At 44.1% G+C, this 14,957-nt stretch overlaps 2 protein-coding genes across 2 annotated transcripts; both read left to right on the top strand.

Annotated features, from left to right (window-relative positions):
- The first annotated feature begins 4,770 nt into the window (after positions 1-4,770).
- On the top strand, positions 4,771-6,789 carry LOC1276938 (cuticle protein 8). The gene is made up of 3 exons (XM_316348.5): positions 4,771-4,910; positions 5,181-5,321; positions 5,432-6,789. Exons 1-3 carry the CDS (start codon positions 4,905-4,907, stop codon positions 5,702-5,704), a joined length of 420 nt encoding a protein of 139 aa, XP_316348.4. The 5' UTR covers positions 4,771-4,904; the 3' UTR covers positions 5,705-6,789.
- Positions 6,790-9,670: 2,881 nt separating this feature from the next.
- Positions 9,671-14,101, top strand: LOC11175635 (uncharacterized). Its single transcript, XM_003435683.2, has 3 exons — positions 9,671-9,927; positions 12,406-12,574; positions 12,643-14,101. Exons 1-3 carry the CDS (start codon positions 9,907-9,909, stop codon positions 13,851-13,853), a joined length of 1,401 nt encoding a protein of 466 aa, XP_003435731.2. The 5' UTR covers positions 9,671-9,906; the 3' UTR covers positions 13,854-14,101.
- Positions 14,102-14,957: the final 856 nt, after the last annotated feature.

The raw sequence follows: 14,957 nt of genomic DNA, 5'->3' as shown, positions 1-14,957 counted from the left end.
AATAATTAAAAAGGCTCTCGAAAACAAGCATGATAAACTTGTTCCCCTAGTCTTTTTATTATTTTTTTTTTTAAATCGAACAAGACAAAGCTCCATCGAAGCGAAAAGATTACGCTACCCGATTGTGATTCGCTGCACAAAATTTGCCCCAAGGCGCTTTCAAAAACTACGCAGCCCGGCCTGGAGATGCGCCATAAAAACGCGATCAATGGATCGTGACTGAAATTATGGTCCAATCTTGGGCTGCATTTGATGCCCTTCCCCATTTACATGCCTAGCGGTGGTGCGGGCGCTAGAGCACGCGCGCTCTAGCGCCCTTGCCTGCCGTTCAAAAGCGAATGCCATTTCCTCGGGCACCATTCGGGCTCATCAAGATCAAGATCAATCGCACGCCAACCAAATTGATGCCAAAGGTAGGCTAGGGAAAGGTGGAAAAGTGGAAGAGTGGAGTTCAATCTCCGCCACATCCTTCTTTGGGAGACGGCCGCACTGCCTTGCTGTGTGTGTGTGTTGTGTGTGTTAATCTCAGCTCGCTGTCTAAGATTGATTTGGTCTTCTTTCAATTCCGCTCACATCTCCTCCGGCGCTGAATCGTTTCGGGCGTTCTTTTGTGTGCGTTTGTGTTTCGGAAACGCATCGTGTTTCTAATCAATTTTCAGACTGACACTCATTTAGTGGCGGTGTCCTCCAATGTCACTGCGTATGCGATGCGTCCCTGGTATCGCTTCCCGTTCCTCAGTAATTACCGGCTGCGATCCGGCACGGACCCGAGCAGATACGGTCGTGTATTGGTCGTTTGCATCATTGGCCACCGTTTATGAGAATCGGTGCCCTTCCCTCTAGCGTGCCCCAGCACTGATCGATCGGAAGAAACAAGCGCAACATAAACAGTTGGCCGACACCAGGTTCGTTGCTGCACGATTGCACGCAGCTGCAGACCGAAACCGACGGAACCGCGGTCAGCGCGAATGAAGTTCTCACACATATGGCCTTTGGCCGTGATGTGAAGCTGCGATCACGGCATAGGTTGTTTCTTTATTTTCTCGCTTCCACTGCGCTTCAGGGGGGAGAACCATTCAGCGTAGCCGGAGGGGCACCAACTGAGGCTTGAGCAATCATGCTGCGCCGGCATGTTTGGCGGCATGGTTTCGTGGTTTTTGGGCACAATTATGATCGTTCTGGTGGCGATGGTTCACGCGTTGGTAATTGAAACCTTGTAAAGTGTGGCTGTGTGTGGCTGTGTGTTCGGGGGTAAATGTATCGAAACGATGCTGCCCCTGGCCAGAATGGGGTGGAAAGAGGGCAAGGAAGGAGGGTTCATATGTTTTCCGCCGATTTTTTGCTCTCCCTCGGTCGCTACCGACGCCGGGTAAGGTAAGTGGGTAAATCTAACGCGTGCAAAAAGTTAACGAACCGCATGAAATCGTCAAAACCGATTTCCGTTTTTGCTGGTTCATTTAGCGGCGATCAATTATGCCTTCGTTAGGTGATGAAGAGATCACGGATCGGTTGCGGCGTCTATGAAAAGGGAAGATTAATGTAAAGGTTACCTATATGTCAATACCAAATACCCTGGACGATAAATAACACATTTTATTAAACAGGGAGTAAAATGAAGATATATGATGTATATTGATTTGTTAAATAAGCGGCAATTAGAAAGGACAGACTACCTAGTTTTAATTGTTTCGTGATTATGTTTTACCCCGTTTGACATAGCAATGAGCATATCAATTGCTTATGATTTGGTTGTTATGAAAGGATGAAATACTTAATATTGATAGTTGTAAAATGCACCTCGAAATATTATTCTTACTCAGAATCAAAACGAAGAATTCAATTTTCACTACTATCACAAATGTTGCTTTGAAACTTTGATGCAAAAATGACTACATAAACAAATTCTATAGCATAACTTGCGAATTAGGCAATTGAAGGATACTAATAGTCTCAGTCTAAGTTGTTTCAAGGGAGTAAAACAAATAATAATAATTATTGACGCTGCTACATGATACGCATGCTTCTACTTGGGAATATTCAATTGTAGCTCCACTCAAATTTTTTTTTGTTTTTTTTTTTTAATATATTTATTTGCGTGTACAGATTAATTTCTATTTACTAGTGTGGATATTTACAACAAAAAAAAACTTTACATTTACAAAAGTAGTGCACACTTAAGGACGACTAAATCTATCTCAACATCGTTGTTTTCAACGATGTGGAAAATGTAGTTAGCAAACAACCTAAGAATAAATATACGTATTCCCAGACTAACTCCTGCTAGTTCTGGAAATCGCAGACTATTGAACAAATCGAGTCAATTGCTTGAACACGAACTACACTCTTGATCACGCGAGGCGCAAGTCCCCCGTGACCACCAAATAATCTTGCATGATTTGGTATGCTCTAGACAAATTTCGGCTTCTAATGCGAACCTCAAGAATCTAAAATGGGACCAGCGATGATTTTCAATTAGTATCTTATTATCAAAGCGATATTTTATTGGTAATTAGCTAAAGATAATGTCAAAATAGTCCTCAGCCTCGTTATTTGCGAAGCAATGAGGCCTGCGAACTGAAAAGATTCGAGATCCCTGCTTCAGATATACCGTTGATTTACACTGTTTTCGAATTCTTGAAGTTGAAGTTCTCTGGAGTACTTGATGTTGAATTTGTCAGTCTTTAAAATATTGTTTAAAAATAATGATTGTAATTTCCTTCAAGTTCTATCTCAATTTTAGAACTAAAGTTATTTCATGTGATACTTTTTTAAGGCTCTCTCTTCTCCAGTCGGCGATCCGCATCATAAACCAGCGGCATATAACGGCTGCTGGTAGAGTTCTATGTAAAATACAAATCCATGAGGACTGACTCAGAATGTGCAAATTTTCAACAAAACCGGAAAAGGTCGCCCTTTGGGTAGCAAAGAGGATGTATGCGGATCACGAGCTGTATTTGGTGCCCAAACAAATCCAAAGTCTAGTTCAGCACTGATGAAAAGTTTGTACAGTTAAATGTAAATGGTTCAGTTGCAAATGCTTTTGAGAGATGATTAAGAGGATCTGTTCAAATCTGTTTAAATCTGTTCAATACTGCAGTACTAGATTTTATTGAATAGTGTTTAATGTCATAGTCAAACAATAAGTCCAACGGTTGTGTTTATTGACATTTTCGGTTTAAATGATAACAAATAACTCATAACTCATAACAAATGATTGTTTCGTTTACCAAATTTTGTTTATTAATTATATCATATTCACATGAGCTTCTCACTAAGTTTACACTGTTTTGTTCGTATTACAAATAAAAAAATAAAAAAAAATTGATGGTCGAATAAGATTTTATAGGTTTTTTTTTACCAAAGACCTAATGAAATACCAACTATAATATTTTAAAACAATTCAAAAATGTAGAGCATGATTGATATACTCAACTTGCAATAAAAGAGATTCATAAAATGAACGAACTACTTCTCCCGACTTGCATTAATAAAGTATTGTAGAGATACATGTTACAAAAACCTAGCAAATTACACATTCCACAACTAGTATTATAAATGTATTTCCATAAGATACACTATGCACTCCAATTATCGCAATCTTAGCTTCATTAACAAACTTTCAATGGTTCCAAACATTCTCAACGAAACAAGAATAAGCACTTCACATAGATTGGTTCAAAACACTTAAAAAACACACCATTTACACAACTCCGCCACCGATCGATCGATCCTTCCGTGCAGCCAAACGGTTCAGAATGAAGTATGCGCTCGCGGTGGTACGTAAACATTCATGCTTCACGCTCAAACCCCGAAAGACCCTGGGTGAGCAAAACCGAGCACAATCAAGCGGGCCAGGAAAACGGGTGAGATGCGATAGAGAAGAAATCTTCCACCTCGTGCACGATCTTGTGCGCGATCAGCAGGCGTTCCACAAGCCAAGTAGTGGTGGGGCACCGAACGACCGAAGCAACTGTTCTATCCGCTGCCACCCGAGCTCCCAGCAAAGCTCGACACCACGCTCCCTCCCCAAGCAGGATCGCTCGATCCAAAGTGTCCTACACTCATTACTCTCACTTTTAATCGCGTACCGCGCGCTGTGTCTCTACGTCTTTGGGTCAAACGTTTGAATGGGGGAGCTTCTCGTACTCTTTCGCTCACTCTCTCTCTCTCTCACACACACGCACACAGCGGATTTCATCCCTTACACTACCGCTTAACACTCCCTTCCACTGCACGCCACACTTTCGCTTTCGATCTCACTCTCGCTTTCTTGCGTAGAACGGTGCGCCACTGCGCAGCTCGGCCGGGCTCCTTCGGGGCGGCTTTTGGAACTTTTCAATGAAAACTTGTAGCGGGTAGAGTTCCTTTTTCGCGCACCCGTGGCTCCCTTCCCCGGCGCGTACAGCCCGGACAAACACAGCTCCTCGAGCTGCGTCCGCGAGCTCGTGGGAGTGTGTTTGGAATTAGTGTTTGCCCAATGGAACCTCTCCCTCTCTCGCTCGATCGCTCCCTCCTGCATGGTAGATCCCCTTCCCGTATGCAATTTCTAGCAGCAGCGGTAGGTTATGTTTTCCACAGCAGTGGGGTAGGAGAGCAGCAGCCTCCCGCTGGCTGTCTGACATGCGACACGTTTCGGTTCGAAAGAAGAAAAAAAAAACAACACCCGAGCGAGGTTCGTCGTCTGCGCCTCCACGCGCCGTGTCCTTACTGGCAGCGGCACGAACCATTCTAGGCGCTGCATGGGCTGAATTTCGGTATAAAAGACGTTTTGGCCATAGCAGTCAGCATCAGTTCAGTTTTGGTTCTCACTGAAGTGTCACAACAAGTACAAGCGGTACAGACACATCGTTCCCATTTCATCTTCAGCACAGTACAGTTGCAGTAAACAACAAACTCATCTCACCATGAAGGTACGGGAATCGTGCACAGCATTAATAGAAGTGTGGAATAAAGTGAACATTTCGCATTCAAAATAACTCAAAAAAGCCAAAAGTGATTCGGTGTCCCTAAATTGGCATTCTAGTCCATAGTATTGTGATTCTTGATCGATGAGAACATGCAGTAGTAGTGTTTGGAATGTTTTTGACTAAGAACAGCTCGTGCAAAAAAAAAAAAACAAAATGTGTTCCGTGCAGTTGATGAGATGCTAAAACGCTTCCTCCTTTGTTTTCCCATTGTAGTGCTTCGTTGCCATTGCTCTGCTCGCCGTCGCCGTCAGTGCGTCGCCGGTTGAATACGGCCACTATGCTCCCCACGCCCTGGTCCACGCCCCGGTGGCCGTCCATGCTCCGGTGCTGAAGCACGTCGTTGCCGAGCCTGTTGTAAGTATTCGATCGCACCTCAAAGTTGCTTGCACAAAAAAGCAAACGCCCCCGGGATGATACAGCTTACTGATGTGTCCCTTGTGTGTTCCTTGTGTGTGCACCCGTAGGCCTACCCGAAATACTCGTTCAACTATGGCATCAAGGACCCGCATACCGGTGACATCAAGTCGCAGGCCGAGGAGCGCGACGGAGATGTCGTCAAGGGCCAGTACTCGCTGGTTGAGCCCGACGGTTCGGTCCGCACCGTCGACTACACCGCCGACGACCACAACGGATTCAACGCCGTCGTCCACAAGTCTGCCCCGGCCGTCCAGAAGGTCATCGCCGCCCCGGTTGCCCACTACGCTCCGGCCCCCGTCCTGAGCCACTACGTGCACTAAAGTGATACCGCGTCAACACCTCCTCAACGCCAATTTATCCACTTCTGCTAGTAATCGTAGTCATATAAACATAAACACTATCTCTCTGTCTCACGCTCTATCATACACATACTGTTTCCGCGTAGAACGAAGACCAAACGAAGCAATGTTTTGCGAACGGAAGGATGTAGCGTAGCGACTCACCCAGCTGTCCTAGCGCCTACTAAAGGACGAAAAGCCCAAGCCCAATCCAAGCAAAGACGTACAATCGAGCATTTCGTTCGATGCTTGCGAACACCTGTGTGGAACCATCAGTGGATTTAAATGAGCGCTTTCGGATTTGCTTTTGTTTGCGCAATGCGCAACAGGCGGCTGCGACGCCACTGGTTGTCGCCGTGGTGACTTTGCGTCACTCGCGCCTAAATCGCTGCAATCGGTTTCGCACGCCGCTGTAGTGAAGCTTTTTTTGTAAGCTTGCTGCCACTGTCGGAGCCGAAGCGAATGGGTCAGCCCATCCCCTCTTCATCAATATTCCTTCCCTTCGGGAGCTTCTTTACAGCTCGTTTTTGGTCTTGCCGGTTGTAGCACCACTCATGGTGGTAGCCGACATTTCTAATGATCTTCTAGCCTCATCCTCCCTCACCTGGGTACGGGGATCTTACAATGTAACCAGCCCCTTCCCAAGGATGTGTTGATATTGTGTGTACACTAACGCACACACACACACACTCTATCTCTCTGTGATCTGTTACCGCTACTGTTACTTACTTTACTTACTTTACTACTACCATCGTTACTACTTGCTATTTGCTGCACAATGCACTGGCAGGGCACCGATCCTGCTGGTAGTCAGGCGCTTTCCTCCAAGCAGCGTTGGCAGCGAAATGCACGAAAATCGTGCTACCTCCTTCCGCTCCGATCCGAGCCCCTGAGCGCCAATGAGGACGGGGGTGCCGATGGACGGAGAAAAGGGTGTGCAGAGCCAAAAAAATGCAAAACACAACAACGAAACGAAGCAATCATTGACATCCATGTGAAACCAGTTGCAAGTATCAACACTGTAAATAATGAATAAAAACCATCAATGTTTTTTTATATAAAAAAAATCTTTTTTGATATTCATCATCATCCCAACTGAAAGTTATGAAAGAACTAAAGCCTAATAAATGATAATAAATGAAATAAAGTTGCTTAATTAAGTAGCTATATATGACATAACATGTTCCATGTTCTAAAAGATCAGTAGAATCAGTTACTGGTTCGTAGTAGGTTTCTGGAGCATGGCAGGTTCGAGATTCATTCTAAGCCTGCTAAAAATACAGATATAGTGTTTTCACCAAAAGTAATAGTAGTAGGACTGGCATGGGTAGCATTTCCATAAAACGTATTGGTTTGTAGTTAGCTTCCGAAACGGTATGGATTCTGGATTACTTCAAAGCCTGGTATAAGTTGAGGATAATTTCGAGGCAGTGGCAGATTAACAGGAGTGGAGGCCCTAAGCGGTCGCAAGAATGTGGGCCTTTCTGGAGAGGCGAGTGAGAAGTTGTTTGAGGAATTTTACACTAGAGAAGATTTGAGAAGCAAAATTTCTTGTAACCGGGGGCTAGGTCCCTTTTTTCAGAGACTCCTCGAATCTTCTGGATCTCACGTGGCCGCTTAGTTTGCGTAGTGCTTAATCCGGCCCTGTTTCATCGACTGGTACCGATTCTTGATCAGTACCATGGTCAGTACGGGTTCAGTATTAGTTCTAAAAACGCAATGGATTACGGATCGGTTCTAGAATCCATAAAGAGTTACAGAAGCGGTATTGGCAGGAAATTTTTGCCAGAAACCATACTTTCTGCACAAATTTCAGGGATGATTTCGAATGATGATCTTTTTCAGGGTCGGTGAAAATTCTGAACCAATTTCAAGCATCTGATTGGGTTCGAGATCTATCCTATAAACAATATGGACTGAATCGGAATCAATTAGAGAATCAGTAGAAGAACTGGATCAGCACTAGGTCCTGTGTGGATTCAGGATCAATTCTAGTGTCATTATTAGTTCTGGATTTCTTACAAATCGAGTATGGTTTCATTTCATTATTGCCAAGATCAGTATGAGATCGGAAGAAGTTTGAGAACCAATAAAAAATAAGATCAAGAGCTGATTTAGATTCAGGATCTGTTATGGATGGATGGATGCATTAGCATTTCACATGGATGTACTGACTGTTCACCCCCCGATACGCAGTGAGTCCTAGTCCTAGTGAGAACCTGACTGACCTCGAAACTGACCTGAAACTGACCTCGACAGACTACCGTTGTAGTGTCAAATAATAATCGATATCGACAAATAATCCTTAAGACATAGATATTTACCTAGGAACAAAACAGATGAGATAAATACTACGAAGATGAAAGACGCTTTTTTTCTGGTAAGATCATAAAAGACACAACTTTAAGAACCACGTTATCATTAATCATACCATTTTTTTGCAACCTTGAAAACGTTTTTGGAGAAAGTTAAACCCTACCTTTGCGGTCGGTCCCTCCGTTAAACCAAAAATAGCGAAAGTGCCACCAAACAAGGCGAGATATTGCCCTATTTCGGTTCATTTGTTCCTTCAACATCAGGTTCCGCGAGCAAACCGCAGAAGCCACTACTGCACCTTTTGACCGGCCTTTTGTACCGACAGCCGAGAATTAGCTATGAATCATTTCCCTAGATGAAAGTTATCTCGCCCAGGGCGCAGATACCGTAAGATCATAACATTTGTCCCAGATTTTGACTGTGGCTAAAAATTTAAGTAGCGAATCCAGGAAGCGGGAGAGTTTAATTGCACTGAAAACAATAATGCCAGCATTGTATGGGTTTCGCTACATCCCAACAGGACCATAAATAAATGCTGTGCTCATTTTTACACCCGATGACTCACCGGTTCGAAGCTTCATAAAGTAAAGTAAGCTCTACTCCACGAGGTGAAACGTTGTCACAAATTTCCTCCTATTAATTTCGCACTAAATCTTTTAACCGCTTAGCGGACTCATCACTTAGCATTGTTCTACCCCGTGGTGCCTGAGGACGGGCGAAGAAAAGGCACACGCATCGTTTACATTTGTCATACTGTCGCTTAAAGCGGTACCGGCTGTGAAGACGGACCCGGACTGGCCGGCATCTTTTCAGCTTCCGAAATTGGAGGGAACACTGCACTGCAGTTGCAGCGCCGGCCGTGTGTACGGGGCACACGTGATGACCGAACGCCAACCACCCACTTGGTATTGGTTTCATTACTGCGGTGAGAAATGAAGCCAGAAACGCGGGAGAAGTATGGATAAAATGATTCCAGCCTAGCGCCACTCCCGTGGGAACGAAGTGCTTCATTCTTACTTATTATTAAAATTTCCTTAAAATGACATAACCCGTGCTAGATGGCTGATTTGAATGGGTTTATCATGCTGCAGAATTTTTCGGGTAAAGTAATAAAACCATTTTACGATTAACTTGATCCCCTCGGTCACATAACTATAAAACGCTCTGGCCGGTAAGCAAAGATTACAAACCTTTAGCCTTCTGGCACGTCGTTATCGAGCCGCATTTAACGGAATGTTCTCACAACTGTCCGTCAAGTCAGCCATTATTTTGCGCACTTTTTTTGTGGCACTCTTGGCAGAAAGTTTTGCAATTTGTTAGGTGCGATTTGTTGTTTCAACTGACCACCGGGATGGTGGATCTGTAGAGAATGCTTTCCTTTGATCACACCTTTCTGAAGTAAAAAGGGGGGACTTTAAAGTGGGAAGAAAGCACACAACAAGGGTTGTACGCGCGGGAAAAAAGCTCGCTTTCGCTCGTATGAATTGACGCTTGCTGCTAAACCGACGCACAATAGCAGACTGGGCACGGTGACATGTGTGTCTGTGTGTCTGGCCTGGGGAGTTGTTTGAAGCGGTTGACGAGTTGCCCAAATTTTTTTTTATAAATACACACACCAACCGTTTGGCACAGATCAGTGTAGCCGAGGGCGATCATCCGACAGGAACTAGCTGCTTCCGCTAGCACGGAAGTGGGTTGTGGCCGTAGTGTTGTTTCGCACGTGAAACTGGATTGGGTGGTGGAAACAATTGGTTTACATTTTGAAGTGTTGTGGTACAAACTGTGTTGCTGAGTGCTGCGCGTAAAGTGGACATCGTTTAACTCGGGTTGTTTCTGATAGCTGGAGGGAAAAGAACAAATTCGATAGCATGATGCGGTGGAAATGTCAGGTGAGTCGTGGTGATGTTTTGATAATTGGTGTGTAGTTTTTGTTGAGATACAATTGTTAAAAATAACCAGATAATGATGCAAACTTCGTGTACAGTAATTGTGAGTGATGGGCAAAAAAAGTGTGATGTTTTAACTTTAGTTTCGATTTGACAAAAAAAAACTCTTCTGAACTCATGGTTTTCCAATACGGTTAAATGTGTTCTTTTTAAGATACACGGTGCCAAGTTGATAGTATGATTCATTCACATAAAACGAAATATCTTGTTGTAACAGCTATCCACATATTTTCTTTTTTAGAAGTATGAGAGCTAAAACAACCCGTTAAAAATGAAAATAACCCTGATTTTTTTTCTGCATACATATGTTATGCAAAACGGCTACCTGTTACATGTTTTTGTACGAGTCAGCAGTAGTTGGAACTGAAATAAACCTTTAACTTTCATCGTAAATCAAAAAATGATAAATATTAAGTTGTGTATGATCCTTTCAGCTACCAACTCATAAAGTTGATGATCATTGGTAGCAGAATGTGATACATGGGCATTAGATAGATAGCGCTTTGACCATTCAAAAAGAATAAATTAGAGATAACAATAATCTAACGTGGTGAACATTGAATCCTATTGGCTTTGCGATAAGCGAACATAAAACAGATTCCTATAGAAAGCGACGAGTTGAGAAAAAAATCACATTTCCTAGGCTTTCCGGATTGTTTGAAATCTGGAATGATGTGAGCTGCTCTAAGTCGAATATAATAGCGGATTAGAGCATCTTAATGAGCGTGGCAAATTGCAATATGATCGGCTTTACTCGAACCCGGCGAAAGATGATGATGTTCCTCTCTTTCCCTTTCTTGTCAAGAAGTTTGGTTCTAGACGAAGCGAGAAGCCGGACAAACATTAGCTCCCATAGACGGCACTTCAAGTGGATGGAACCATTTTTGGACACTGGCCTATATTTAGCTTCCTAGAACAGGTTTGCTTTACTACAGAGCCAACAGCGATCAGCGCTGGGCCGTAATGAACCACCAAATGTCACAAACGCCCAGCTTGATCACGCTCACTTCCTTCCACTTTGGCAGTTCGTTGACCTTACCACCACGGATCTGTCAGTTGGCCGACGAAACGATTACGGTACGAAATTTAATTAAGAAGTTGAACAATCAACGTCTTGCGAAGGTGGTGGAGCATACAATGAACTGTTGGGACGCACACGGGCCATTCATTGCCGGGTGCAGTTGCAGAACCCTGCTGTGAAAGTGTTCCCGGGAATGGGTGTGTGATTCTAACAGTTGCATGTGAACGTCCTGGGATTCGGATGTTTTTTTGTGTCTGTTGTTGTTGTTGATGTTGTTTTGTCTTCATTCCTGTCCAACGATCCCTAAAAGCAGATGCCGCTCAAGCCGCGGGAGTGCCTTGGGGGGTGTGAGAAAAGAGACATACTGAACGACACTGCCCTGTCGGGTCACTGAGTGCGTGTGTGTGTGTGCATACTGTGGGTGGATTGAGTAGAACGGGAATTGGATTCGGTGGTACCGGCAGCATCCTACACGCGACCGCGATCACTTGAGAGGCAGATGAGATGTTTGCAAATTGACTTCCAAGTGGTTTTTGATGCCTTTTCTTGCTTGCTTTTTTTGTTGTTGCTGTGCCGTTGTGTGTTACTTCCTCGACTGGGCCGACGAGTGCACTCTGCATCAGATCATCAGATCAGAGTGGCAGATCAAGCGATACTTTAATTGGAATATGATGCCGGTGTCATCAATTGCGGGAAATTTACGATCTCGTAAAGCGCCTGGGACAGTTGCTCAATTAATCAGCCGCGGGGAAGAAAAAGTTTCGTGAAAGGACCAACTCTCTATCGACATCAAAAAATGCGCTCAAATTTAGTTCAATCTCCTTTTCATGCACAAGTATCATGAAAGAAATATAAAAAAAACGTGTAAGAAAACGGCGGGATTAATGGGATATTTCAAACACAAAATTTTATAATGAATGGATCTGCGTGTTGGAAATGAACTTGTTCATGATTTGTTGATATTGTCATCAATCGTGTATCGATATGGGGTTATAGAATGTATTAATACTTTTAACAGCATGACATCATCTAAACGACAGCAATAATAATAACACTTAATTTTTATTTAGTTCTTTCATGATCATTCATAATCCAAACGGAAAATACAGTGCATGTGGTGTGATTTGTTTAATGGCAAGAATGAAATATGGGGCAGGTTCTTACGGAGAAAAAGCACTGTTTAAGCGATGTTCAATATAGTTTTTGTTTTTATTTAACAAGAGGAGTACGTCCCAATAAATAAATTTTGAAAATATTCATGGCAAATATCATTTTTAAGTTTCAGATGGTGATGCTAAACATATCAATCGAATTATTTAAGCAAAAATAACCCTATAAAAACTTCCGATGTAATCTAGAAACTTATCATTTCATTTCTGTCTTTATTGCCTACCTTCCAGGCGCTGCTGCTGTTCTCGCTATGCGCCTACGCTTATGCAATCGACGATGCTCCGCTCAAAGAACGTCAACGGACGGCGAAGCTTATACGCAACTACCCTGATTACGGACCCATCACACAGCGCGTTCAGACGTTAGACAGTCCCATGTACAACTTTATCGATCCTTATGGTAAGTTTAGAGTTTATATCACACATTTATAATGAGAAAAGTGACCCAATCCTTCCGTTCCGCCATAGGTCCCGGCACGTACGCATTCGGGTACGAGATCGAGGATCCACAGACCGGTAACGTACAGTTCCGCGACGAAGAGAAGCTGAAAAACGGCACCGTGCGTGGTTCGTACGGCTACATGCAACCGGACGGCTCGGTAATAATCACTAGCTTCGTGGCGGACGAAGGTGGCTACCGGGCGAAGACGGAGATCAGGCGAGCGAACGGGCAAACGGTTGCCTCCTTCCCAGCGCCAGCACCTTCGTCGGCCCCCGGCTCCCAGGATCGCTACTTTCCCGCGTACGAGCAGCAGGCGAGCACGATCAATCCGGCCATTGCAGCGGCGCTGCAGCAACAGCAGCACATCAACCTGAACCCAACGTACAATCCGATCCTCGATCCGGGCGTTATCGATCCTCAGTATGCGGCCGCCATTGTGGGACACATACGCGACCAGCAGTACAGCCCCGGCCAAGGTTTAGTACAGTACCCGTACGGTATTCCTACTGCACCGTTTCCCAACCATCCGCAGCACCATCCACAGCACTTGCAGCAGGCAGCACCACCCCTGTACGATGCACCACCGAACGTGTTCTCGAACTTTATCGGCCAGCTGCCGGCCAACTTCAATCCGTACAATCTGTACCAAAACTTGCAGTCCTCCTTTCCGCAGGTACTATCCCAGCAGAACCCGCTGGATCAGCTAGCCAATAGCATTCAGGGTGGCTTCCAGCAGCAGCCACAGCAAGGACTGGGCAATGGTTTCGGGAACTTCTTTGCCGGTGCCCAGAATTCCTTCCAACAGTTTGTTCCACAAGGTGGGTTCGGCAGCTGGATTGGACAGAACCGGGTACCGCTTGCCACAGGTCCAGGTCAGCAACAGTTCCCGGTGGGAGGATATGGATACCACCAGCAGCAGCAGCAGCAGCAACAGATCGCTCACCAGCAGATCCTTTCCTCGAACCGTCCAACGAACGTGCTGGGCGATATGCCAGTGACCGGTCCCGGTACGATGGGCTCGATGCTGATGAACGGTCAGTACGTGCCGACTACGAGACGCCGCAAGCTGACCGGTACGACGAAGAAGCGCAACAAGCTCAAGACGCGCGACGGTATGGATTGGTTCGACGATTTCCTGGAGAACCGCAAGCGGCAGGTTATGTACAGTGCGGGCACGGCAACAACTCCGGAAACGGTGACCGAGATGACGTTGAGTGAAGCTTCTGAAAGCCGTTAATACGGGTCGGGATGCGAAAGTTTGCTTTTAGTTAAGTATTTATTGACTAACTATTTATTGCAGTAAGAAGCCAAATCGAAGACCACTTGTACTGTACAAGATTGTGAACGAAGGAGAATGTAATTTATTTAATTGAACTCTAATCGATAACTTACCACAGGACAGCATCAGAAATGAAAGGAAAATTCCAAACCTTCAAAAAAGTTTTTGTACTTTTGTCAACATGAATAAACATTTATTTTACTAGATTGGTTGTTTTTTTCTTTTTTTTTTTGGGTACGATTTCTACCATTCTGGAACGTTTGACATACCTGTGTGGGTGTGTGTCTTCTATGTGTTCGCATTTTTGCTTCTACTGGGAGTTGAGCTTTTAAAATTGACCGTTTTTTTCATCTCCAATTTGCATGTCATAGGTTTGTGTATATATCAGTGCAGCTTTTGCTTGTATGGGAAGGAAAGTTATTTAACTTTTTTTTGTTTGTTTTAGCAATTCATTCGTTCGTTTACTTCAACGCTGATTTCCTTCGTTTTTGGCTTCAATGCTGTAGAATAGTACTAAATTTTTGGGATGCATTAATTTAGCTTACTAAAAAACCATATACACCGAACCACTGCTAACTGAATTCCGTGCTTCACTGTAATGCGTGCCCCTCCATGGAGGTGAGCACACATGCGGGTGTACTTTTTGTATTTATTTTTTTTTGTTTAAACATTTTCTTTTTAAAGAACTTTTTACTACTAATTTACCAACAACATTTGCACTACACGAGTCCGTGGATGGGTGGATTTGCCTAATGGTCTTGCGGAAGTAGTTTGCAGATTACAATTGCAATAAAGGTAAAGTTTTAGTTTATTTATCTTTGTGTTGTAACTTTGTCTCTCTCTCTCTCTCTCTCGCTTTCGCTTTCAAAAATCAGTCAATTATTTTTTCATCTAATACCGCTGCAATGCGTTACACGTGCGAACATTTCCTTCCCCTTTCTTCACACTGCACTACTGGACCATCTTCTCGTCTACTGGTGTCCCATTTTCTTTGCACACGCTTGTTCAATGCTTCCTTTTTTTTTGTTGTAATCTAAAAACCACTACGCCACTTGCGACAAT

Source organism: Anopheles gambiae, chromosome 2, assembly GCF_943734735.2.
Source record: "Anopheles gambiae chromosome 2, idAnoGambNW_F1_1, whole genome shotgun sequence".
Classification (NCBI taxonomy): domain Eukaryota; kingdom Metazoa; phylum Arthropoda; class Insecta; order Diptera; family Culicidae; genus Anopheles; species Anopheles gambiae.
The sequence above is the reverse complement of the archived record's forward strand: the minus strand, read 5'-3'. Positions and strand labels throughout refer to the sequence as shown.

What these genes read in the sequence shown, in the direction of transcription:
- LOC1276938 (XM_316348.5), top strand. An exon ending in ACGTCGTTGCCGAGCCTGTT is followed by an intron (nt 5,322 to 5,431) that starts GTAAGTATTCGA and finishes GTGCACCCGTAG; the next exon opens with GCCTACCCGAAATACTCGTT.
- LOC11175635 (XM_003435683.2), top strand. Translation starts at nt 9,907, where the DNA reads ATGATGCGGTGGAAATGTCAG. An exon ending in TGATGCGGTGGAAATGTCAG is followed by an intron (nt 9,928 to 12,405) that starts GTGAGTCGTGGT and finishes CCTACCTTCCAG; the next exon opens with GCGCTGCTGCTGTTCTCGCT. An exon ending in CAACTTTATCGATCCTTATG is followed by an intron (nt 12,575 to 12,642) that starts GTAAGTTTAGAG and finishes GTTCCGCCATAG; the next exon opens with GTCCCGGCACGTACGCATTC.